Here is a 26625-nt window from a genome sequence, read left to right as displayed (position 1 = left end):
AAGTGTCTATTAGCCCAGAAAACAAAGAGTACCTATCATCTGGATATGTCAGTGTCACAATCCTAAACAGCATTTAAATTCACAGTAAAAAACTTACAAAAAGGTAAAAAGAACTCCAGAAATACTCAATCACATGACAGTCTCTCACCCATCTTCACCATCATCCCAATTCAATTGTTTAACTGAACCATGAAATTTTATTAAAAAAGAATTATCTCTTTTCTATCCCATTTGTGTAAGCATTTTTTAAGTACTGCTAAATTAATACTTTGGCAGTGAGTTACCCAGGCTGTGAGGTGTTCTTTGCAATAAAATACTAGTATTTAAAGCTCAGGTTTTGATTAAAGGCTGCAATTGTATAAAAAATGTAGAAAAACTGTACTAAATTGTCTTCATTCAACTTCCTAATGAAAATGGAAGTTTCATTTTCAGAAAGATGCACCACAGATACTATATTCAGTCTCCAAAGGGAAAAAAAAAAATCAAGTAGTTCCCTACAGCAGGCATTAACTCTGCAAATCTCCCAGGAAGAACCTCTTAATTTCATTATTCCTGGGTATGCCTGTTCATACATCTCATGATCACAAACCTTGGGACTCTTCAAGCCAAGTAGGGGACTAAGTTCCCAGGAAAACCTTTACACAGGACCTCTAAATACCAAGAGTAAAGTCCAAGTTCTCTAAAACTGCTTAGGAGAGAAGCTATGGAAAAGATAATATAAGAAGCCAGAGGAGAACAGCTTCCTAAAAATCAGTATCATGTCATGTGAGTGGAAGAAATTACTTAAATTTCAGTCACCACCCAACTGGAATGGCTTAGAACTAACCAGCCAGAACAGTGTGTCTGTTTACTGAACATTTGATTATTTAAACACTTCTCTGCTTCTTCTGGCTTTATCTGTAGACAATTTTAAAAGCTTACCAGTGTTGCAGGTACTTCCTATCCACTCTGGAGGACATGAGCAGCGGAATGTGTCTCCATCATCATAGCATGTCCCACCATTACTGCAAGTGTTTGCATCACATTGGTATTCACCTACACACCACAAAAAAGCAGTTTGAATTTTCATTGGTCTCACTGAGTGTTAGAAACAAGTACTTTTTAATCACAAAATTAAAGAGACTTTGTATTTAAATGCACCAGTATCAGAAACACATTGTTCCACTTGCTGTACTACAATAAACAACCCAAAGAATGGAATCTAAGAACACCTCTCACAAAACTGTTTCACTACATGAAGGAATACATATTTTTAAATGATCCATTTTGTGACTGGGAAACTGGAAGGGGTAATGAAAGTGCACCTATTTTTTCACTGTAATTGTTTTATTTTAAATTTCAGGAACTCCAGTCCCACGAGAAGAAAATAAATCTTTGGGTAATCTAAAGATCAAAGCAAGGAACACTTACGTGAGTGACAAGTTTTGCCTTTCCAGTCATTCTTGCACTCACAATAGAAGTCATTTACCAAATCAATGCATCGGCCACCGTTGTGACAGGGGTTAGGAGAACAGTCATTGAAATCTAAAAAAAACCCAGTTATTCAAATTAGATGATCTAGCCCAGCCAAGGCCATGAGAAAACAGAAAAAAATCTCTTTTTATAAAGAAAATACATTTTGTACGACCTAGGAAGACAGCAATCCTAATTATTATGAGGTTATCTTTATACAAGCAAGGAAAATACTCTGATTTAATACAGAATAATGAATTATGACTTTCTGACAGCTTAGAAGGACCATTTAGTATGGCTTCTCAGTAAGGCACCATAGTAGCTTTGTTTTTACAAACAGCTGTATTCTGAACTTTAGAAAGAACTTTCTAGTAGGGACCACAATGTCTTGAAAAGGAGCCCCAGCACAGGACATCCTGGGAAATGAGAGAGACAGTTAAGGTTCTTTTTTTCTGTTCTATTTTAAAATACAGTTACAGCTGTTAGAGGTGCCTTAACCACATACATACATATGTGCACACATTAAACACAATTACGGATTTTAGAGAAAGCTCCTTTCACTTGAGACAAACATTTTAATAGGGGGAACATAAGTATTCCAGAACAAACTTCATCTAGACCACACAAAAGGCTCTTCTGACAGCAATAGCTGCCAAAAGCTGCTCAGAATGTATTTCACATCTTAATTGATGCATGTCCTGTAATAAGTCTCAGCAAGTCCTTGCCATCATGTTTTAGAATAGGCTCCATTCAGAGCAGAAAAAGAAACAACTGCAGTTTCCTCTGAGGTGTCTTAACCATGAACTGGCCTAATTCACTTCCTGGCCAACACTCTTGCCTATCCCCAGGACAAAAAAGTTTCTCCTCCTGAAATAAATGCTGAACTATACCAAAGAATCAGATTCTGCTCCTATTAAAGGAGCTGAGGCTTTTAGAGCAGCTACCTGAAGTTATTTCTGAAAATACTTCTGCAAACAAGTCTCAATTATAGGACAGAGAAACTACCCCATTATTAAGCACATACCAACCATCTCTGTTACAACAAAGCTGCATCATTTGGCCCTGAAACACTGTGCAGTACTCACTTGTGTCACACAGCTCTCCTTCCCAGCCACTTGAACAGAAACACCTAAATGAATCAACTTCATCAATACATGTCCCACCATTCTTGCAAGGTTTCCCAAGACAGTCATTGATATCTACAACAAAAAAGTCAACAATTATTCCACCTACTCAGAGGAGTGATCTACAGTTGTGTGCCTAGGAAAAGCAGCACAAAGTTATTACTGCATTTGTACATGCAAAAGAAAGGCTCAAACATCTGTTTTCAAGCCTGGTAGGGCTTCTGGCTGTATTGTCTCTCATGTAGTAAGTCAAGTCAAACCAGAGCATTATGCTTAGCTGGCAAGAATATCCAGGGGTTTAAAAACACCCAGACTAGCAATACAAGTTCTAGTCCCCTCTTGGAGAAATCTGTGTCTTGTAAGACTGTACATAAAGGTAGTGGGTACAGACACATTTACACTGAAGTTGGACTGAAACCAGTTTTCTATCACAGAGGAAGTGTAAACCACTAAAAAGACTGCTCCAGAAGAAACAATTTCAAGCAGTACACCTGAAACAGCACCTTATGGAACTTTACTGAAATCTAATGTTTTATTTTACGTTGTAAAGCTTCATAACATTAACTTTCAAATAAACTTAGAGCAAAAGGAATAATGTTTTACAAGCTCCTACTTACTTTCATGACAGTATGTTCCAGTAAAACCTCTGTCACAGGCACAAGTGAAATTCCCTCCTGGCTGACTAATACACCGTCCATGAGGCCCACAAACATTGGATGAAATGAAACGGATTCCTTCTTGGGTAGCATTAGTGAAGACTTCTATTGTACAGCTGTCTATTACTGAAAAAGAAGTGAGAGGTCTTTAGACTAATGATCTGTATCACCAACCAGATTTTAGTTTTAAAAGAAGTTTTACAAGAATTAAAACAAATCACAATTTTGTGTTTGTTGTAAGTTACCGTCTAGCTCTTCTTAAATGAGGAGCAGTTCCTCTCACTGCCTTGCTATCTTATGAAGTCCAAGTGAGTACAATAAAAACATTTGTGCATTATACTATTCCCCAAAATGCGTTTTTTTTTAATGTACCACCATCAAGATAGATTTATGGACAACAGCAGGTACCTTTACAGGAATTGTTCTTGCAGTGGTCCTTGAGATGAGAACAATTTTTTCCATCATAGTCATCAGGGCAGGCACAGTAATAATCTCCTCCCAGATCATAACATTTAGCCCCATTCTGGCAAGGGTTAGGTTCACAGAAATCAATATCCATCTGTAAGAGAGACCACAGTTAGCAGCAGCTGCTTCATTTCCCAGGAGTAAGCAGCATTATCTGCTTTGCCAGAGATACAGATGAAGCTAATGCACAAGGAACCTCAAGTTTTAAGGTTTATGAATCATAAATATTGCATTCCCCTCTGCAAGACAGAGAAACTTCAGCTTACTTTAGTCTATCCTAATACAAAGCATTTCTGACACTGCTAAAGAAAATACTCCTTTGGAGGAGGCTGAATAAGTACATTTGCAATAACTCAGAGAATAATTACTTAAGCCATTAGGAGACACCTTACTACAACTTCTCTGGATCACTGTAAGTCACTTCTCTGTCCCTCACACCCACGTACCAAGTGCCACAAGGCAAGTTAAATACCAGTGCACTTGTCAGCTTTGTGTCTGCAAGTGATTTAAAATACACAGAACCTGAACAAAATCCCATCCCCTGGAGCAAATTCTCTTCCCATCTCAATTAACACATAGAATTTATTATAAAACCATACAGCTTGGAAGGGACCTCTAGAGGTCAGCTACTCCCCACCTCCTGCTCAAAGTAGATCTAGTTAGACCCAGCTTCTCAGGACCTTATTTTAAAAAATACCATCACCGCACCAATTTACACAGTTACATGAGATGAACTTTGACCATCTGATCCAGAGAGCAAAATTTAAACCTTGCCTTCATAATATGTTTAACATAGACATTGCTGTGGCAAAACAATTCTGCTGCTTTCTGCTTTAGACTGACACACAAGATCACTGATTCGTGATGCCCTAAATTGGTCTCAAAATCCACAAAGCAGCCTCAAATGGATATTTTTACATCATAGTATATTTCCTCCAAATTATTTTTTCTTAAGGATTGCTTTTCTCCCCTCCAGTCAGTTTCTCTTTCTTCACATGTCTCTTAGGAGAAAGATAATTTCATGTCTGCAAAGTTGACAGCTAAGTCCAATAGTGGTTTTGATCCCTATTTTTAGCAGTTCAGTAGCTAAATAGGAGAAAAATGCCAAACTAGCCAAAGGAGAAGGAACACAAATGGTGTTAAGTATTTAATTCAAAAGAGCACATACAATTGCAGTCACAACAGAAAATTTTTAGCAAACCATTTCGTGCTCTCACACAGAACATTCAAAGCAAGCTATAAAAAAATAACTATGGTCTGAGAAAGATTCTCAGATCTCCTCTATCAGATGTCTCCATTTGTTTCCTTCCATTAGTGTAAATTTCCCCTTCCCAATGCAAGTTCAGTAGCTGGTACTTCAGCATCTGGAATCAATGGTAGATATTTCCTGCAGCACACAAGGCAAGCAGCCAACTCCCCCCTATTATTCAAGCACATTTGCTAAAACTTTAATTACACAGTATTGTATGAATCAGCCCAGAGTAGAGCACTGAAGTTATGATCCTTATGCAGAAACAGTTCATGAGCTATTAGGTGCTGCACCAGTTTGATTAAACTGGTTTGTATCTGCAGTCCTTTTAAATTTTGAATAAAATGAGGGCACTATTTCTGTAACGATGCAAATAACATAGAATAAAATGTTTAAGAGAGATCACTCCAATATCCTCTACAGAAAGATCTGGAGCAAATCCAACAAAATTCTAGCCTAGTGTCTCCAGTTGATACTAAGCATAACATCCAGATGAATTTGACTATCAGCAAAAGCCAGAAAGTGAATACTTAATGCAAAATAATTTTACACTGAAAAGCCTAATGTCCTCCCTAGAAAGGAGGAATATCTTCTTTACCATGAAATACTTTAGGAATTACCACTAAGACTTCAATATTTCAGATCTGAGTCCTTAAGCACTAGAATTCCATGTTCCTAAAATGATCTCAGACAAAGTTCTGAGAGCCAATACTTGTCTATCTGCCTGCCTTTAGTAATTATGTTAATCATCACCATTAAATATAACACAAATAATTGATATATAATTATTCTACTCCTACAGTAGCAGTAGGATTACTTGAAGGGTAATTCAATTATGTACCTCAGAGTTATTAGGATGAGAACCTAAAGCACTCCAGTGTAACAAAAGGACACAGGTCCTGAAAATTGCAAAAGAAAACATTTCAAGCTTAAGGAATACTTGCAGCCTTAAAACCCTTAGGAAGGCCAACACCTATTTACAACAACTTGCAGTTTATCAGGCTGCAAATTCAAGTGTTCCAGCTACTATGACAGCACTGCACAACAAATTTGCTTATTCAGAGTATCAGGTAACAGCTACGACAGGCAGTGACGCTCCAGCCTTGGGTTACTCCCATTTAAACACAGAGATATATTTCTTTCAAGAATTCAGTCCATGACAAGCATTGCAGTAATGTCTGCACTGCCCTCACCTCGCAGAAGACTCCCGAGAATCCCTGGGAACACAGGCAAGTGAATCCATTCACCAGGTCTTTGCAGCGGCCCCCGTTGTGGCAGGGATTGCTCTCACACTCGTTGGTTTCTATCTCACAGTTTTTTCCTGTGAAACCATGAGGGCACAAGCAGTGGTAACCGTTCACTTCATCCTTTGCAGAGCAGGGAAAAGAAGGAAAAGTAGAAGGATTCGTTTATTGACAAAACTTGTACACAAAAATTCAAGTTACTTCTGGATTTGCGGGCAGCAGTAGAACCACAATTTTATTTTGTGAAATGGGTGCAAGAGTCTGCAAGAACAGTGTTACATTTTTAACATTTGAACTCATTTAACCAAACTGTAATTGCAAACTATAAAACTCATAACCAGTCAAAGATTAATTTTCAACATGGAATGTAATAAACAAGAGTTACCTTACAAGTCCCTCCATGCTGGCACTGTCCATGACAATCATTTATATCTATGGATAAAATATGCAAAGCATTAGAATTTAGACTTCAAGACTAACCTGAAAAGTATAGGTTTAGCATAAAAATGGAGAACATGTGATTTTCAAAAAGGTTTTTTTCTAGATGTTTCAAAGGAAAGGTAGGATTTTGATGTCTTAAAAGATCCCTATTTTAAAAAAATAAACAATAGGAAATGACATTCTATATTTCCACTACAGTGTACTAAAAATGAGATCTCAATATGAGTTAATTTCATATCTAACATTTTAGCTTTAAAGTATTTTAAATTGAATCAGTATATATCATTCAGAAACATGTAAGCATCAAGAGATTTATTAAAGTGTATCTCTAAGATCACTTTAATACCAATTACCTTTCAAAATAAATTTTTGAACAGTATTTTCAATTTACATTGCTAGAAGAATCCTGACAACAGGTATTTTTTTCTTGTTAAAGTACGTATACTATCACGTATCATAATTTTTTTTTAAAGAACAAAGCATCCTACTGTCAACATACATACTAAAGAAATACTAACTGATATGACAATTTACTCCTGTCCATCCTGGAATGCAGTCACAGTAATATCCACCAATGAGATTTTTGCAAGAGTAAGCATTAACACAGGGTTTCCCCTCACACTCATTAGCATCTGTGAAAGAAGAGAAAATAAAGAATAGAATAAAGTACAAACCCAGAAACAGATTACCACACCACCAAGCAAAAGTGTCCATGCAATCCCAGCATCAGAAGCTCATATTAAACACTGGTAGGGCACTAATTCACATACCACAGGATTTTAATGCACACTTGCCTATAGCAGCACATGCATGTTATCTTACTCTTCCCTTGGCCAAAATTCAAAAAGGCAATTTGTTAGTCAGGGAAAATCCTTCTCTGGCCTCCACAAGCTTAGTCACTGCTCTGCCACCATGGAGAAGGAGTTACCATCACCAATGCTACATTTTGCAACAGAAAAGTTATGGGGCATTCTAAAAGAACTATTACAAGTAAGCTTAAATTGGAGCTTAAATAGTTACAAATCCATTTGAAACTTCTGGCTTTGAGAGCTTCTGAAGAGGAGCTAAGATACCAATAACACCACACATATTCCACATTTTCTTCAATAAAAACCATGCCAGAAACACATAATTATAAATTGTTTAGGAATAATCTCCAGTAGTCTCCAAAGTTTTAGAATTACTTACCAAGCTGGCAAGTTGCTCCAATCCACTGTTGTGGACAAATACACTCGAATGCATTGATACCATCAATGCAGGTCCCTCCTTGAGCACAGGGGTTCGATGCACACTCGTCAATATCTGCAAAGGCAAAGGGGGACTCCATTACACAGCATAAAGCTTGGCTTAACAGCTTGTGCTTCAAAGTTAGTTTGAGATGAAGGGGGAAAATGTACAAACAAGCCTAGGCACAGGCTAACATTGCTAACCTAATTTTTACTTAGGATTTCTCACATTTTTGTGACAGAGAAGATAAGCAAACAAGAAACAGATAACCTAATAACCTACATATGATTTGTATGTTCATCGAAAGTCATATCCCTAGATTGCAACACATATTTAGCCAGTTTTGGTTCTGTGGCTGGTAATTTTCAGGGTTTTTTTATTTGGTTTTGAGGGTTATTTTTTGAGGACAGTTGCTGTTTGAAAACAGGTAAGCCACCTGTGTTGCAAATCACAGGCAACATGCAAACCAATGACAGTCCCACAATACATTTCAACCACTTCTCTGTCCTCTGAACCAGACACTTAAGATTTAAGTGTGCAAATCTACTTTTTTACTATTAAAAAAGGGGAGAACCTTTGACCTTCACATTTATATTTCTCAAAATGAAGCCATTCTGTATTTTGCTTCAGAATGGCTCAGTCAGGAATTGCCAAACAAGCTTTGGCAACAGGGCATTTCTTTGGATATGGTCCAGCTATGCTTCTGATAAATTTTTGATAACAGATCTCAACTGCATTGAGTCAATACTGTGGGCTGCACAGAACCCTCCTCTTTTCACTCTGCCAATGCTCAGCTGTTAAAAGACAGGGAAAGTAAAAGACTACCACCAAATTCCAAAACCCACAGAGCGTGTTATCACCAAGCATCAACCCTTCCAACCCAGCAGGTCAGTCACCAGCAAGTCCATACCCACCAATAGCACATGTTGGTCCACTCCACCCCGACGGGCAGTGACACTTGAAGCCTGACGAAATTTCGTGACAAATTCCACCATTAGCACAGGGATTAGATACACAAGCATGCTCAGCTGGGGAGAAAGAAGGAAAGAAATTCTTGCTAAATACTCTTCCAGTACCAATTAAGGAGAATTTGCGGTTAAAAGTTGCATTGGCTAAAAGTAACCAAGAGAAGTAACAGTGGAGGGATACCAGTACAGAAGTTTGGAGCCTTCCTCTCCCAGCTGCTGAGAGTTAAGATTCCCAGGAGAAAAAAGAAGCAGGATTTCACTGAAGATGTTTCATCCTTCCCACCTAATGACTAAGCACAGCTTAGATTTCAATATCCCAGCAAAGTTCCCCACTAACACTCTGCTTCCAGCCATGCACTTCCAGAGCACTCCAGCACCTCTTTTAAATTCAGTGAGAAAAAACAGATATGCTGTATGCAGAGGTCTGAACAGTTGTAGTAGTTTAAGGTATGTTTAGCTTCATTCTAGCACTGCTCCTTGCAAACAGCAGGGAATAGGGAGGTGCTTACAGGCAGTGATGCTGCTTGTCACTCCATGTAGGGCTCTAACAGTGGCAGAGGCTGCACAAAACCATCAGGTTGAGGAGGTACAAGCTTTTTTTAACTTCTTTTTGGTAACTTCCCCTCTCAGAAGCCAAGGAAGCTTTTTAGTACCAGTACCTAAAGCAGCTCACACACCAACCTACTGTTAAAAATCACTGTAGATCTCAGCAAGTATATGACTCTCTTTTTCACTGCCTCCTCACTGAAAAGACAAGCTACTCCCCCACAGCTTTCAGGGCAAGCTATGGAAAGATTTCATCCATTTTAGCCTAAACTTTACATCACATTCTACCAGCTGAAGCAAAATTCAAGTTTTGATGGTATCTTTAATACCACACAGAGCTTTAAGAAGTTCAAAGATCTATATAGTGATTAAGTCTGAAAACCTTCTGCTAATCGTTTAGTGAACTTAAGGCCAAGCAGTAAAGTGGGGAAAAAAATGAGCTCTTTCCACCTAAAATTTTAGCTATCAAGAAACAGCAAAATTCATAGTGAAGAGTTGTGAATATCACATTTCAAAAAAAGGATTTAACAATGCATCACAACAAAGAAACAGAACACCCAACTAACCACTATATGAAGCAAAATGTGGGAGAACTAGAAACTGCACACTGTCTCCATTTACCTCCAAGGTGAGAATAATCAAGAAAAGTCTCCAGAGATCAAAACTGTCCCCAGAACATGAACATTTTGGTCTTTGTGTAACATACACAGATAGAAAAAAGCAACATGCTATCTTTGTACTGTGGTTGAGATAGGAAGTAGTTTTTCAAGACACAGATCTGTCAAACTCAAGTCAAAGCCATACGTCATCACAGATGTGGTTTAAATGCTCTTCTCCATTTTGCCAATAGGCACAAGACACTTTTTGTTCAGACTGCTCAAGGTGACTCTGTAAGAGGGTTTGAGCACATTTCCATAGTAGTTAACGTTTCATTATTAATCCAAATATATTAGAAAACCCACATTAAAAGATTAAGTTTCAGTTGATCAAAAAGGATAGTCAACACATTCAGCCAACTAAAAATAGGGCCAAAGCCCCACATCGGAGTAGAAACTGAAGTGTCCATCACTTCCACCTTTCTTAGTCCCCAGCTTGGAAAAGATGTATGCTTGCCAGCAAGCCAGAAGACAAGAAAACGGGCAGCAGGGAGTAAGGCAACAGGGAAAGCCACGTGTCTAACCTGTTTCATGAGACTACAGCCCAACTGCACATTTGGATTAAGGAAGAGAAGTCAAAGGTAAGAAATAGTGTCAGTCTTATCTAAAGGAAAACTGGTGCAGCATTTCTGTTGTCTTTGGTGACTTTTTGAAGAGCCAGGCTCAGGCTCCAGAAAGGAGAGATGGAGCATATCCCCACTGAAATGCAGGAGTGCCTAAGGCAGCTGCACATCTCCAAGGAGAGATGCACTATCCCAAAGTACCGATTTCGCAGTTCTTGCCCGAGTAGCCGTCGGGGCAGGCACAGCGATACTCATCCGGCTCTGTGTTCATGCAGGTTCCACCGTTCAGGCACGGGTGGTGATTCCCACAGTAATTCAGATCTGCACAGAGAAAAGGCTCAGTCAGCAGGGAACACAGATCCCACCATTTCAGTCCCTAGTCAGACACACAGATGCCTTTCAGGCTCGAACATCCTTCACCCACATCATCCCCATATTCCAGTGGCTAGCCTGTAATCTGGTAACTATCCACAGAACAGGGAAGAATGAACAAGAGACAACTGCAGGAGTTAGAAGAGTCAGGACAATTCCAAGCCTTTTGTCTTGAACTTCCTATACTTCTGATGCCTAGGCACCATCTGCCACACAAGAATTAAGGCACAGAAACACTCGGGTAGTTGCACACTAGCAGAAAAAAAAAAGAGGGGTTAATGAGTTATCAGTTAATCATGCAACTTAACTTATTTTTCCTGTACATTAATGTTAAGTACCTTTGTTACAGAGCAGGCCACCCCAGTTGGTTTCACAATTACACTGCCATGGTTCATTACAGCTCCCATGAGCACAGCCTGGGTAGCGGACACACTCATCACAGAACTGTCCTTGCCAACCATAATGACACCTAAGATGTAAGTTCACATGTTAAAAGTTAGCAACATGATGCTTCATTATCAGCTTTACATGTATTTACAACACTACACTTACCGTTCTCAAGAACAAGGCCAACTGTTCAATGTGCAACAGATAACAAAACTTTATCCTGTTTAGAAGGGACACAACTAGTCCTGTTGAGCATCCTTACAGGAACTCATCCTGCTCCAATGTCTTACACACAATGGCAACAAACACCACCAAGCACTACACGTTATGAGAACTGGACATGAATTAGTTGTTCTTTCACAAGAAGTCCCATCTTCACATAATCATTTCACACTAGGACAAAACTTGTGATTGATACAAGAAAGCCGAAATTGATTTTCAGAAGGAGACTGCTGGCTTACTGCATTGAGCACCACAGTGTTTTTCTGTGAAGAGAGATTTCAAGATAATAGCTAATTTGCTCTAGAGTGCTACAGGCTTAAAAGACCAGGGCAACCACAAATGCAGCAGTCTTGACAATTTTCTCAAGGCTTGGCTTCTCAAGAAAACCTTTTTTCACAGATTTATTCTGATATATCCTCAGTGTTCTCTACTGGCACTATGGAAAAAGTACTCTTTGGAGAAAGGAGGAGTGAGAACAGAAACAAAAGCCATTAATAATTCATTTGGTTTGGAGTTAAATTTTTCCCCCAAGATTTCTTCTGAGACCAGTATCTTTATGTTAATCTGTATCAGAACTCTGCTAAAACAAGCAACTGTTTATGCTACAGGGAAGTATTAAAATCCAAACTAATAAAGGGGGGGGGAAGGGCATAGGCTAATATTTATATTAATATTTATATTTCACACATATTTTAAGTACCAAGAAATAGTAAGCTTGCTCTTTTGGGCCAACAAAATAAATGTTCTGTCTGTTAAGAGTGTATTTCTTATACAGAATTCAAAAAACATACTAGCAACGAAGAGATCACACTGAGTGAGAGTTGGGCACATGCACAACAGTGCAGCCCTATTGCCTAGAGGAAAAAAAGCATTAGAAATAAAACTGCATTTTTTAGATTTGACACTACCATTCTATTATCCACATGATTTAAATAGTGTAAAAGAGCAGAAAATAAATTAAGTCTTTGGGGGGACAGTGAGAGAGGACAAGGAAGAGAAGTATAAATGAGGAGTCTTGGTTCCTTGTGACTCAATCCCCTTCCACTGTTTCAGTAAGCTGGATCAATCCCCAGAGGAACAGAACAAGCTGTGCTGGCAGCACAGAATTTAAATCCTTACTGTTTACATTGGCAGTAAGGAATCTAGATGCAGAATGTCTGCAAGACCATTCTTTTCATACGAAGTTCTAGAACTACTTTGAACTCCTGTCCCAGTACCTGCTTCTGCCCTGAAAAGCTCCAAGATCTCCAAGGAGAGCCTCAGCTGAGCACCCAGCTCAGAGGCCTCGACTGCTCCTCTGAGCAGGGCTGGCAGAAGCCTGGAGAACACTTGTATTTTAGAAGCCTGTTTCTTTGGCTGCAGCAGCAGCAAGAGGAAACAAATACTGCTCTTGCTAAATTTGATCTCTTCCTTCCTCCTCAAGGACAGAAAAATCTTTTCAGAGGATGGTAATAATAAAAAAAGCATTGCAACTCACTTTACTGGCCCCAACCCAAATCTTCATCCATGCCAAACCTGGCACTACTACCAGTGATTCACCATGACTATCCCAGCCAGAGCCAACTCCCCACCCACATACAACAAGCATTTTCAAGAGCTGAAAGTCTGCATCACAAAACAAATAATCACAGTAACTCAATTTATTATCTCTAGCCCATGGATAACAAATTTCTTAGTTTAACACTGCAGCAATGCTTAAGAATGCAAAGAAAAATATAGCCACCTTCTAGAACTTGAAGGCATCTTAAGCACCTACTTGAGTTTGTAAGTATGCCCGATGACATTAAAATTACTTCAGCAGAAAAAAATTGCTGCTTTTTCATGATATTCAACACAGTCAAAGTTTACTGTTAAAGTTACCACCAAGCCTGAGGGAAACAATTTCTAGAGGCTAAAAGCAGTCCAAAAGAACACAATGTTTACAAGTCAAAAGGTTACTATGTGGTAAGCTGATCAGCCTTCAGTTTACAAGGAAGAGTAAATTAGGATTTCCTCTTGAACAGGAAGTCTGGTCGCATCCTACATTAACAGGTGCTAGAGCAGCATTAATTCCACTTCCTTCTGAAAAGATAATGCTGATATGGATCTCAGCCCACCCTGAGAGCAAGATGGGATCAATAAAGGTAAACCAACCCAGAAATGGGTATGTTCTATGTCATTATGGGTATGGATATGTCATTTATGACAAAAAATATCAAGAAAAAACCAAAGAGGAAAATTATTAATGATTCACTATGAGAAGCCCAAATGGTACAAACACAAATTCAATATAATTTAGGGAAAAAAAAAAAAAACCAAAAAAAAAAACCAAAAAAAAACCAAACCAAAAAACTCAAACCAGAATTCTTTTTCAAGTACCAACCACTTGTGCAAAAGGAAACAGACAGTGAAGCTAATAGTGGGCTAAAGTTACTTCTTCCCTGCCCTCCCATCCCAGTTGAGAATCAACTAAATTGCAATTCTAAATTTTTCACATCTGACAAAATAAGAAAGCCAAATATAGAGAATCTATAAGGATTCTCATTGTTCAACAGACAAAGAAAATTCTTATTGGAATCAAGATTCTACTTCCTCTGTCCTTCCCCTCTGCTGACTTCATCAGCTCAAAGTTGTCTTCACAATCCAGCACATGCAAAACAAAATCAGACCTGGCTTAATCTTAGCCCTTGCTGCGTTATTAGCAGTACAAAGAAGCTACCATAAATAGATTGTTACAGTTTAGTAACTTCCTGATGGAAGGCTGAAGCACAGGCATCTGCTCCCAGACTAAAGCATCTCTTTGGGTCACAACTAACACAGAGTGTAACAGGGAGAGAAGAACAATGGTTGGTTATCTTAAAAACATCAACTTGGAGAACAGATCTGGTAATTCTACAGGCACACTTGACAGCTTCCATTTTCCTTAGATGAGAGTCTGGTGGCAACAGAAAAATGAGAATTGAAACAAAAGGCTGGAATTAACATTACCAAAAATTCTAGCCAAGCCTTCAATCATGAGATTAGAAAAACAGCAACTGTGCAGAAAAAAAACATTGCTGTCATTGATAAGCAGAAAAAGCCACAATAATTCAGCTCAGTGGGGCTTCAAACAGCTAAATTTCAGGATAAAGGACTTTCTACAGTAAAACTCAGTCCATTTAAAGTAGTACATTTAACATCAGGGAATCCTACAAAAGCACTCATCACTACACACAACTCAAAGTCAGAACTTTGAACATGCAGGTCACAGTTACATGTGTACTCAGAGGCAGGGGAAAGTGAGGAAAAAACCCATGAAACAGAACATTTGGGGTTTTTGGTTAAAACAAAATTTATCAAATTTAATAAAAGATTTTTCTACAGAAATATGCTTTCCTTATGTTCTTCTGGAAGAGATATAATTAAGGAAAAATCTGACAGTGGCCTTTGCTTTCCTCTGAGGAAGTTTGTTATAATTATTTAGTAAGAGCTAGATTGAAACGGAACATTTCCAAATCAGATGGAACTAACTAGATGGGTCTAACTAGACTTTCTTGGGCAAAGAGGGGACCAGATTACCCTGGAAGTGTTGTCCAGACTCCATAAATTTATGTCAAATCCTGCAGTGGCAATTACAGAAGTGATGTGGAAAGGTGAAGAGATGTACTCAGATCCTGATGGTCTCTGAACCATTGCCCCTCATCACCTTGAATGATTAACTCCTCCTTATCCAAAAGGTGCCTCTGCCACCACAGCAGAAAGTCAGGGTGCCCCCGAGGGTCAGCTTAAACTCAGTTCTTTTGTATTATCTTCATACATGATTTATTCTCCTGGTTATTTGAGAGTCCTGATCCTTCTGTGCAGAAAGTTCAGCTGAGAAACTTCATATTGGACATCTCATCTAATGACTAATCTATGCTGGTTAGCCTCAAAAAAAAGCTCTGAATGAGAGGATACCTAAATTAATTCTACACCTACTTACAGAGCTTTGTCAGCACTTCATGCATAAATACACCTAAACCACCAAACTGAAGTCTATTCCTGAAGTCAAGGCAAGAATATGGGGCCTAAAAATAAATTTTAAAAAGTTTTAGGGAGGATGTAGGCAATGTGGTTTAAACCTTTAAATATCACAGGTTACACCTTACTGATGTATTGCACATCATACAAAGAGTGAAGAGAACATCCTTGTGAGGTATTCATACACCTTTTTTTATAAGCAGACTTTTTGGAAGGAGCCTCTCCCAATCATGTTTCAAGTGGAAGCTGGGGCCACAACACTCAATACAGGAAAACAAAGCAAAAACAGTGACATTAAGAGCAGAAGCAAAATGCATCATTCAGGGGTGGGGGAGAAATAGCCCACTTAAATAGAAAACCACTAAATTTTCTAGTGACGTGAACAGGATGGTGTTGCATAGGCCAGAACAATAGCTTTATATTAGTTATTTACTTAAAATAACCATAAGAAAGTCTGTTTAAACTTTTAGGAGATTACTAGTTGCACAGCAGGCAGCAATATTGTCCAGCTGTTAGATCCTACAATTCTGAGCATCTGGATTCAATGTTAATAAGCAGTACTCATTCACTAAAACTTGTCACAGAAACACTTTGCCCACTTTCCTACCTTTGAAATAGGCAAGATAATTTTGTGAATAGCAAAGGAAAACATACTTATTAATGTGCCCAAATAATTTAATTACCTCAAAGCTTATAGTTTCCTCTCACCCCTAGCATTCTTATCACACCAAAAGATACAAACCTTTCTCTCCTCCAATAAAGGAAGTTATTGAAAGCTAACAGTCTCACTCCAGTACTACATAGAGTTTTGAGAACAAGTTAGAAGAGGGGATGGTTCAAAAGTTTTTAGCCAAAACATTGCTCAGTTAACTTACATAAGTAGCTCTAAGGGTGTGCCTGTATTTGCATTAGTTCACACCAGGAACATGCTTTTTACGTGAACTGCCTGATCATTCCTGTTGATGCTGTGTTAGTTCACATCACAGAACTGTTTTGGAACAAAGGAATTGGATTCCTCTTAGGTTAAACTAAGGTAACATCAGACAATGTATGCCAGGAGCACACCCAATGTGTTCCAGCTGCAAACAGGCATTCAGGCCACAAGAACAGACTAGAGAGTCTAACATTTAAAGTTCTGAAGTGTTTGGAGTGTGATGTTGAGTCCTCTGTGCTGCTTTGATCTACTGTTCTAGTTCAGCTGCACTCCCCACACTGCTGTAGACACAAGTTCAAGCACTACATGTTTTTACTTCCTGCACACCCACTCACATCTCCTAGATGCAGATCCACCTTTAGGATACGTTCTATACCCTCCAACCTACTCATGCAGAGCATGCCTCAGTTCCTTGACCAATAAAGAAGCAAAACATGAGATTCTTTGTTTAACTTAAGGTGTCTACTTGTGAAACACTTGCCAACATTCCCTAAGGGCCCACCACTAGGACACTAAAAAAAAAAAAATAACAAAAGCACACTGGTTGTAACAACAGGCAAAAGAACTCAACATGATGAAAGACAGCAATGGTAAGAATTTTACAAGATCTTTGAGACCTGAAGTTGTGACAGCATATATTACACCAAAGAGGAGGCAGGAGATGTCCCAGTCCTGGTACCAAGTGCATTCCTGTGGGGCCAAACAGCAGCCTCACACTTTTTAGGGATCATGGGCAGTCCAGCATTGCTGGAATTGAAGTGGGCAGATGCCAAAGCAGCTAAGCACACTGCCCAAACGAAGTTTTTTTCTAGTTTACTGCTCAGAGCAGCCTATGAGATTTCTCAATATTCCATTCTGAAACACCTGTGGAAGATCCCCATCTCTTACTTTCTCCCAATTTTTAGAAGCAGGAATTTTATTTCCTTCTTTCTTTTAGTTCTCTATGAACTTTTGCTAGTCCTCTAAAGTCTTTCAATAACAATCTGTTTTGAAAAGCCTCACCAGCTCACTTTATACCCAAGAATTAATTTACAAGAATCCAGCTGCTGAGTTTTTTTAAATCAAAAGTTTAGACAGAGTTCCCCAGTGTTGATGTTAAACATGTTATCCACCCAACCATGACAAAACCGCAAGTGAGACATCAGTGATATTGGATCGCCTCTGAGAAGTCCAAGATTTAACAAAGACTCTCTAGAACACTTTTTACACCACCAATACTCCTGGTAGTTGTAGCTCATTTTGCAGCTCCAGCTTTTCTACATCGCTAAAGAAAGTACTGGATAACAGTTGAGCAGGGTCTGGCCCGTAAAGTGACAGATGAAGGGAGCAAAACCACTTGGGAGATGCCCACAGCCCTTGCAGGCACTGCAGGACTGCTGAAGGGGAATACAAAGACTACAAAAGGCATGGCACTGGACAGAAAGCTTGAGAAAACTTTTTAAATGGGGGCAAAGATAATGTACAAGTTTAAACAAAACCAACCAAACATAAAATCACCAAAACTGTAAAACTAAAATTGTCATATATAGCTCTTGAACAAGTCAGTTCAAAGCATATAAACTTTAACTTATTTTAAAAGCTCTTTTAAAAATAGTACACTTGCTTTATCCATGTTGCACAGAATTCACATTAGAGTACTATTAATGATTCCATTTCTAATTCATTTCAGTTAGTCTACACACTCTAAAGAAATTTTCTTATCAGTTGTGGAAAGTAAGACTGGCATTTCCCAGGACAAAACCTAGCTCTTACCATGGCTCCAGAACCCAAGCTGAGCAGTGTTATGGATTCAACCCCTTTTGTTTTGCTTTAGATGAGAAATCAATGTCCAAAGGCAATGGGAAAAGTAGAAAGACTTCTGAAAATACCATCATCCTGTCAGGGCTATGACAATATAAGCCAGATGAGGCGTATCTGGACCTCAACCAAAGCCATACCACTGTGGATAACAAGGAAGTGAAAGATTGAGCTGTTAAGCCTAGTGACAGTTTATGAGTGGTACCAAACATACCCAGGTCAGCAGTTTTAATCAAGGAAAGAGACTGTCACTGGTGGTTTCTTTACATTCAACTCTGCTAATTTCATGAGGTCATTGAACCCAAGCCAGATATGAGCCATTAGATCAAATTTCATTCTCCTCTAGACAGCTTAATGGAATTTAACAAAGTACTTTAAATGATGTAAAAACATACAAAAAGTACCAGCATCAAGGCTCTGCAATGTTTTGTCTTTGATAATCCCTCCTACTTCTTTGGCCTGGTGAAATCAATTATAAAAAGACCATCTAGTCTGCCACTACAGACCAAAGTTTATTGTCTTTCTTTATGCACTGTGGGTAAAGACCGGTTTGCTTTCTCTTTAGGATGGTGGCATTCTTCCATCCTTGCAAGACTCAGCTAAGTTGCTTTTGCTTTCCTCAAGGATGGATTTTTCATCTTTATTCAGGAAATTCTTATTTTTGCTGAATTGCCTCCACAGTGACAAAAACACATCGCCTGGACCCAGGTGCACCACAAAAATCATTTTCTACACCAGGTCATTTTGAGACATCCCTACTTATTTTCCATTTTGATGTAAACTCAGTGGAAGAAATGGAAGAACATCTCAACACTATAACTTTCTCAAAGCAAATGGGTGCATGAACTTGACCAATAGATGATGCACATCCAGAACCAGTGACACAGCCTTATCAACAATCTGAGGTCATTTAGCTACTTCTGATTTTAGTGTAACTTTTAATCTGAGAATGGCTCTAAATTACATTGGAACATAAAAGCTGGAGGATAGATCTTTTCTTGAGACCTTGGTTGAAGCCTTGGAGCCTCTGTTTAAGTTACCTCCATGTTCAAGCAAATTGAAGATGAAGCCATTTTCCAGCTTTTCTATTTACTAACAGCACTGCAAGTTTTGGCAATTAAGTAGCTTTTGGCACCAGCTGGTTCCCAACTACCTCACACCCATGTTTTTTCTCACATTTTCATTTTCTTTCTGAATTAAAAAAGGACATTGTTTTCACCTGTTAAATTACAGTGGCAGCTGTCCAGAAACCAGGATGAAGGAATGTAGATTAAAATTCAATAGCACCAAACATAGCAGTTTCTTTTAAATAACAGCTTCCCTTGTACTACTGAAGATAAAGGTCATGTCTGTAAGCCTTGTTTATTTTTAGGTCAGCATCATTTTTCTACAGAAAGCATTATCCATTTTGGTTAAAAGCAACATTTCCAATATATTCTAATAACTATGACAGAGTACAGTTTAAAGACACAATTTAAAGCTTGTCTGTGAACACACTCAAGCTACCAAATCACCATTCAACAGATAGCTAAGAACTTTCTGCAATATTACAAAGAGTGGCTACACAGAGAAAAGCCACTGTTCTTCTTCAGCTTGCTGATCACAGTTCTGACTTGAGCAGGAAGCCATCAAGAAACAAGGTAAGCTGCACACAATCCACTATTCCTTCCCTCAGTACTTTCTTTCAGGTGAGAGAATCCACTCATCACAATAGTGAGATACCTGGACAGAGTTCTTCAGCAGACTCGGGGTTATTTTTGTGAGCTCAGTTTAGCTGGGCAGGTTGCAAGGGAACACCTGGATTTACAACCCCAGATGTTTCTTCCCATCAGCTCCAGGCTGCAAGGAAAGGCTTTGCCATGTGAGGCACCTATTGACAGCCACCTTGAAAAAGGTAACAGCACCCAGCCTATCAGATTGAAAGGTTTTATATTCCCTTCTTGAAACCTACCTCCTCCTCTCCAGCTTCTGCCTTCTCAGATACAGCTGGTATCACAGAGAAATGGAAGTTGAAAAAGAAACTGCACCAACCCCTTGCACCCACCCACCCCCATCTAAAAAAATAACCCAACCAAAGGTACTGCTATGTATTTGTTTAAATCTGCTTCTTTTACATATTTAGTTAAAGACTTTTTGCATTCAAAAAGCAAATATTCACAGGCTCCTAGGATGCTACTTTGACACCTACAGGACACCAGAAACCCTTAGATGAATCAAAATTCATTAAAATAGGCTCTCATGGGGAACAAATGCATTCTTGGAAGGCTCAAAGGAAGGAGTGTTTCTTCTTCAGGCAGAAATGATACCGGCCCAGCTCTCAACCACAATCTCTACTTGTAACAAAAAATGCCCAACAGCAGTAGGAGCACCCAATACTTGAAATTACAAGGAAGATACTTAGTGATATGGAAAAATCACAAATAACTTTATATATAAATATTCTTACACAAAAAGGAAGCCATCATTTAAACATCTTCCTTGAAAAAAAATCTTTTATATAGCTTGAGAAGTGAAACCCCACACAAACTGAAGCGCTGCATTTGAAATTTACAGTTCTCAGTCAGACCAGAGGGCTACAACACAACAAACCTTCCAAGAAGTCAGCAGCACCTGATGGAAGTTTCAGGACAGGAAGAAACCACTCTGTGCTGCAATGATTTAAGGTTTGGCTTGTTATCTGCCATCCCTTAATGTTAAAAACATGAGGCTCTGCAGCAAGATGGGACTTGTCTGCATGTCACCTACCACAGCTCATGAACTGGCATCTCAACCCCAGCTTAACTCTAAAAGCCCAGCTAAACTGGACTATCTGCATCCCATTTCCACCATTTCTGTGGAGGCTGTAGTAGTCAGAAGGATGAAGCCAAATTGCCTTAAACTGTCACAGCTTGTCACAACGTGGTATTTGCCAGCTCTCAGGGGTTCTGGCAGCCACAGCTCAGTTTCACATCATTCCAATCAGGCAGGTTCAACACAGCTCAATAAGGAAGCACCGTGTGAATCCACCCTTTACAACGGTACATACCACTCTGACCACAAATAAACTCAACAACTTACACAGGATCCCAAACTTGCAAGTGGACCTGTCCCACTTCTTCAACAGACAGTGTAAAAATAACACCCGCTTCCCCTTGACCTACTACATTGAATGCCTGAACCTTTACAGGAAAACAATCAACTGCCCTTGCTATCACAGTCTACTTAAGCTGCATCACAAAGTTAAGGGAACATTTCGCTCTGTTCTCTCATATGTAGGGACCAAAAAAATTTACCTGGGGTAGAAAGTTTAGGCTGGGGTTGCTACTGTATCTCTATTATTACCAAAACCCTTTTGTTCTTGGAACAGCAACATTTACTATAATTTTGGTGATCAAAATGTATATTGAGTGTTCTAGGAGTGTGAGCATTTCCTCATCTAACAGTCCAAAGAGCAAGCTTTCCCTTTCCATTTGAGAGAAACATATAGAGATTAAAACTCCTAAAGATTTTGAAAATAATCATAATAAAAATATTGATTTTTCTCATTTGATAAAGGCACAGTTTTGAACTACATTAAGCAAATCTGTTTAGTCCTATATAGGCAAAAAATACCATAGCATCACAAAACTATGTTCAGAATATATGCAGTTCTTACACACATGACATCTACTTCAAATCCATTTCCATCCATGTTCTTGTACAGAATTTTTCCATTTTATAGTAGACTTATTGAAAAGCAGCAATATACATGGAGGACATTTGAGAGATCAATGCTTCCCCCCCAAAAAATAAGATACTCAAGCATGCAGACTTACTTGCATTCCCCAGGTACACTGCAGCCCCCATGGAGCAAATTACATCCTTGTTTACACACAGCTGTAGACACAAAAAGATTTGGGCATCAGTCTGGGCAGCCAGGTATCCATTAGTACAGCAGCAATCTGGAGCTCTTCAGGCAGGGCTCCTGTCATTTATCCTGTCTGTTATGTGTGCAAAATAGATTGCCTTCTGCCATGTTCCAATAGTTGTTCCTTCCAGACAGTTATTTCACAGAACACAGCACCATTACAGCCAAAAAGCTTTGCAGCAGGAGTATCAGCACTCAAACTTTTATGGAATACAGTTGTTTTTAAAACCTGGTATAAGACTAGTATTATGCTGGAAATCCCAAACTTTAAGTGATACGTGACCTGGTGTAAAAACAGCCCTCCCCATCATTAACAAGCTATTTACTGAAAAGGAACAGAAAACAAAACTAAAAAGCCTTCAGCTTTCCCTGAAAGAAGAGTATGTCAAATAATTTTAGCACTAATTACTGAAGACAAAATGCAGAGAGATTTGATTGAGTGGTACATTAAAAGACATGACTACACCTGAATTTCTATTCCCATTAAGAGCAATCAAAAAGCTTTCAGCTTTGCACGCTTTACACTTAAAACTGTTTCATTTGCAGAAACATTGTTATAGGTGCATTTTTACAGGACTGAAGTCTACTGTGTAAGTGATGATATCACTTCAATAACATCTTACATTAACAGATGCAATGCATCATTTTGCTTTGAAGGAACTCCACCACTGAATAAAGTCAATTAGTAAAAGGATGTTTCCCTCAATACTAGATTTGTTTGGGTATGTTCACAGCACACACCAGAAGCAACACTGTATCCTCTGCTCCACTTTTCACTGAGGATGTTTCATTTAAAGATTTGTACTGAAAGAACAAAGCCTGTAAGTCCTAAAATCAATATGTTACTGCACTGACACCACAGAAATACCTAGAGCAGTTGACACCTATTCTACATACACCGGGCCAATCCAAGACAAAGGAAGCATATTACCTTGTTTGCATTCTTCTCCCATCCAGCCTTCCATGCAGGCTTTGTTTCCATTTTGATCACATGTGTAGTGACCAACAAAGTCATCTCGAGGGCCACAGAACTTGTTGCACAGAGCACTGTAGTAATTTTCATCACATTTCACCCTTATTTGCACTTCAAAGTGGGCAACAGGACCATTAATTTGTAGGGTCTTCCATCGATCTTCTGGGTTGATCATGCCAGCATGTGCCACTCGCTCTATCAACAAGTTTTCACCTTTTTGGAAAGAAAGATAAAATTCAACAGGGTTAAAGTTTGATAGCACACAAGGACATGTGGAATTCAATCAGAAGTACTCAACTGGTTAAGGGAAAACCAAGTAAAGAAAATGTTAAGAAGATAAAGATCTACTGTATAACTGAATTTTCCTTTGCTTTGCAAAGTTCATTACAGGAAGGCCAATTTAAAAAAGTGTCCCAAAGGAAATATTAAAAAACCCTGGAACATAATCCATAGGAAATAGCTTATTTTTCAAGGCAGCCAAACATACCACACCCACATGCTGACAACTAGCAGCTTTATCTTGATCTGAGGCTCTTCTTGCCTCCTTTTTGTTCTTCTAAAATTGCAAAATCTGCATAATTTCATAGCTCAGATAAAGTTCTCTGCTGCGAGTTTAATTTTAAAAATAAAGCAAAACACAATATATTCAATTTGCTGCAAAATTACTGAGCAATAGTGAATGTTCCTGTAGGCTTGCATTATATATATAAACTAGCCTGTTTCTATTTTATTATTCACTCTAAAATAAAGGCAAATGCAAAACATCTTTAACAACCATTCCATAGAACACTACACAGCTAGTGTTTGACATTTTGAGAAAAAACAAACAAGTGAACCCAGGATTGTCAAGGGCCATTCTCAGCTCTGTATCCTCACCCCCAGTAAAACTCCTGATAACTGTGATCCCTGCTGCAGCACACTCTGTGAGCATCCTGCCTTGTCCCCATGGAAAGCAGCAGCTCTGCTACTGCCAGGCTCCACTCACTGAGGCCAAACCTGCACAAAGAATTACACACCCCAGGGGACAAGAGGATTCTAGGCTGTAACACTATAGAAACTGCCAACACAAAGTATTTTCATTTACATAAATATCCATTTTGTATCTTTATCCATGTAATTCTTTGTATAGAAGCTTCAATACCAGGAGGTGAGACAATTATATCCAGTACAATGAAAATACACAATTGCTTCAGCAAATATTGAGAACAAGCAAAGCTCAGTAGGGGGAGGGTAAGGGCAGACAGTGAGCAAGCCCCGTGGCAGGAGTTTTCTAATGGGTTCACCATTCTAATCTGGTACCATCCTGCTGTACAGCTTTTCTAGGTAACTGCAAGTTGCATCTGGAACTACAAACACTATTTAAAGATAAGAAAAAGGTACAGAAGCTTGACTTGAACATATTAATTTCATACACATTTATGAAATAGCCATAACATTGCCAGTGCAGAGCTTCAGCACTCATTTTCTTTAAATAAAGATTCTGTAAAGTACATGTTAAAAGAAATGCATAACCAAAGACTTGCATACAGCCAGAGGCTGAGATGATAGTGAGATAAAGCCTGAAGTTCAAATTATTAATAATATAGAACATGCCAAGCTGGTAGCAAGCAATGCTAAGCTACCACCTTTAGCAAATGCATTTTACTTACCCAGGTGCTTTCTAGAACCCATTAACCTCATATGTTTAGAAAACAAAACCCAAGGAGTGACTGTTTCTCAACCAGAACATTATTGACAGTTTAGAGGAATCCTGTGCATCTCATAGCAAAGTGTTTTCAGCCACTCCAATATTAAAAAAAAAAAATGCTTACAGAAGTATCAAACTCTCCAAAGTATCATGCTCTTTTGGCATCTTTTTCCAAGCTTGCTTCTATAAAGATGCTTCCTCTTGAAATTAAAAAATGCTGAACTTAAAAAGAATTCCTTTTAAGTAAGGTACTCTGTTTTTTTTTTAAGACCTCCCAGTATCTCTCTGCTTTATTATTAAAACTGGTATTGCCATGTATAAGCTGTAAGTCATGCTTGCTTGGACTAGGCTGCATAAAACATTTTATGGCTGGCCAAGACACATTGAAGCCTATCCCTCTTCTTTAACTCTCATTCCTGTGGCATAAACTGCTCTGTCATCCAGCAGCATGTGCAAGACAGAAAAGGTTACCTGAATTTTATTTTTGACCAATAGGATATTTATCACACCAGTTATCACTGAAAGTTTAACGATTAGATAGAATCACAGAATTTTTTAGGTTGGAAAAGACCTTTAAGGTCATCAAAGCCCAACAATTAAACCAGCACTGCCAAGGCCACCACTAAGCCATGTCCCCAAGTGCCACATCTACATGTCTTTCAAATACCTCCAAGGATGGAGACACCACCACTTCACTGGGCAGATCTCAGCATCCTTTAATCATCTTATTTTCCTCCACTAACTATTGAAAAACTATAAAGGAAAACATGCTGAATCACCTGATGGTCAAGGAAAATTCAACAAATAGCAAATATACATCACAGAGCTGCTTTCCTGCTATAAAAGTAACATAGGCTCCTTATAAACAGCTGCAGTAGCCACTGCTGTGAAAGTACTTCCTCAAAGTGCATCAGATGGACTGAAGAACAGGTCCTGAGATTAAAGGAGTAGCTCATATAATAAAATTCTTATCAGGCATCTTCAGGCTAATGGAGATTCATCAGACCCAGTTAACTGGAGAACAAGCATTACAGCTACTGCAAATATACCTATGCAGAACAGACCTCTTGATACCAGGGGTCAAGAACAGGGGAAATAACCCAAGAGTGCTCTTTTTATCTTTTTGAACACTCCAACTTTATCTTCACAAGCTCCTCTGAAAAGGAATGTATTCAGAGTCTTAAGGGTTTTTCCTTAAGCTTGTATCAGTATAAGTAGGGCTTAACAGCCTAAATAAGCAAGCCAAATAATTTACCCTGAGACACAAAAGGCATGAGACAAGCAGCTCCAAGCCATTTCATCTCTAATACTAAATTCTTAAGTACCAGAGTAAGTATGGGAGTTCTATTTAACTTCAAATTTAACACTGATCCTAGGTAGAAGGTGCATCTTCCAGAGAGATCTGTAAACACAGGGAGGAACATGTTTGTCAAGGTTTCTCCTTCCTCCCCCACAATACCAAAGCACGTCTGAAGATATTCAGCCTCTCTCACCTAACTGTTTTGGTGAGACAAGTTTGCTCCCTGCATCTGACTTTGTCATAGAAGTTCACCTTAGGGGTTCACATTTATTACTTTTAGCTCTCAGTAAAGGCACAACTGAATTTCTCTGGTTATTGGTCAAAAAAGCATCATTCACTCAAACTCATGTACACACAAACAGCCCCCAAAGCAATTTCCTTGATTAACAGGTTTTCCACAAGCCTCTCTAGAAAAGCAGATAGTGGTACAGATGTTTGCATAAATTGAGATGATGCCTAAAAGCTATTTCTTTAATTAATGTTCCCAGAGCATCTGAT

At 38.8% G+C, this 26625-nt stretch overlaps 1 protein-coding gene across 2 annotated transcripts in view; it reads right to left on the bottom strand.

The window, feature by feature from the left end:
* JAG2 (jagged canonical Notch ligand 2) overlaps positions 1 to 26625 on the bottom strand; it is a 69025-nt gene that overhangs the window by 12870 nt on the left and 29530 nt on the right. The window contains exons 4-17 of one of the 2 annotated variants that reach the window (XM_053981241.1): positions 23099 to 23353; positions 22076 to 22136; positions 11302 to 11432; positions 10793 to 10912; positions 8773 to 8886; positions 7820 to 7933; positions 7150 to 7263; positions 6576 to 6622; positions 6140 to 6313; positions 3641 to 3791; positions 3194 to 3358; positions 2538 to 2651; positions 1411 to 1524; positions 922 to 1035 (exon numbers count right to left, since the gene is read on the bottom strand). In XM_053981241.1, coding sequence (XP_053837216.1) covers positions 922 to 1035; positions 1411 to 1524; positions 2538 to 2651; positions 3194 to 3358; positions 3641 to 3791; positions 6140 to 6313; positions 6576 to 6622; positions 7150 to 7263; positions 7820 to 7933; positions 8773 to 8886; positions 10793 to 10912; positions 11302 to 11432; positions 22076 to 22136; positions 23099 to 23353 — 1788 coding nt within the window. The remainder of the gene's footprint in view (positions 1 to 921; positions 1036 to 1410; positions 1525 to 2537; positions 2652 to 3193; positions 3359 to 3640; positions 3792 to 6139; positions 6314 to 6575; positions 6623 to 7149; positions 7264 to 7819; positions 7934 to 8772; positions 8887 to 10792; positions 10913 to 11301; positions 11433 to 22075; positions 22137 to 23098; positions 23354 to 26625) is intronic. The other variant, XM_053981242.1, reaches the window with a different exon arrangement.

Source organism: Vidua macroura, chromosome 6, assembly GCF_024509145.1.
Source record: "Vidua macroura isolate BioBank_ID:100142 chromosome 6, ASM2450914v1, whole genome shotgun sequence".
In the NCBI taxonomy this organism is placed as follows: domain Eukaryota; kingdom Metazoa; phylum Chordata; class Aves; order Passeriformes; family Viduidae; genus Vidua; species Vidua macroura.
Note: the sequence above shows the minus strand (reverse complement) of the source record. Positions and strands in the feature narration are given on the sequence as shown.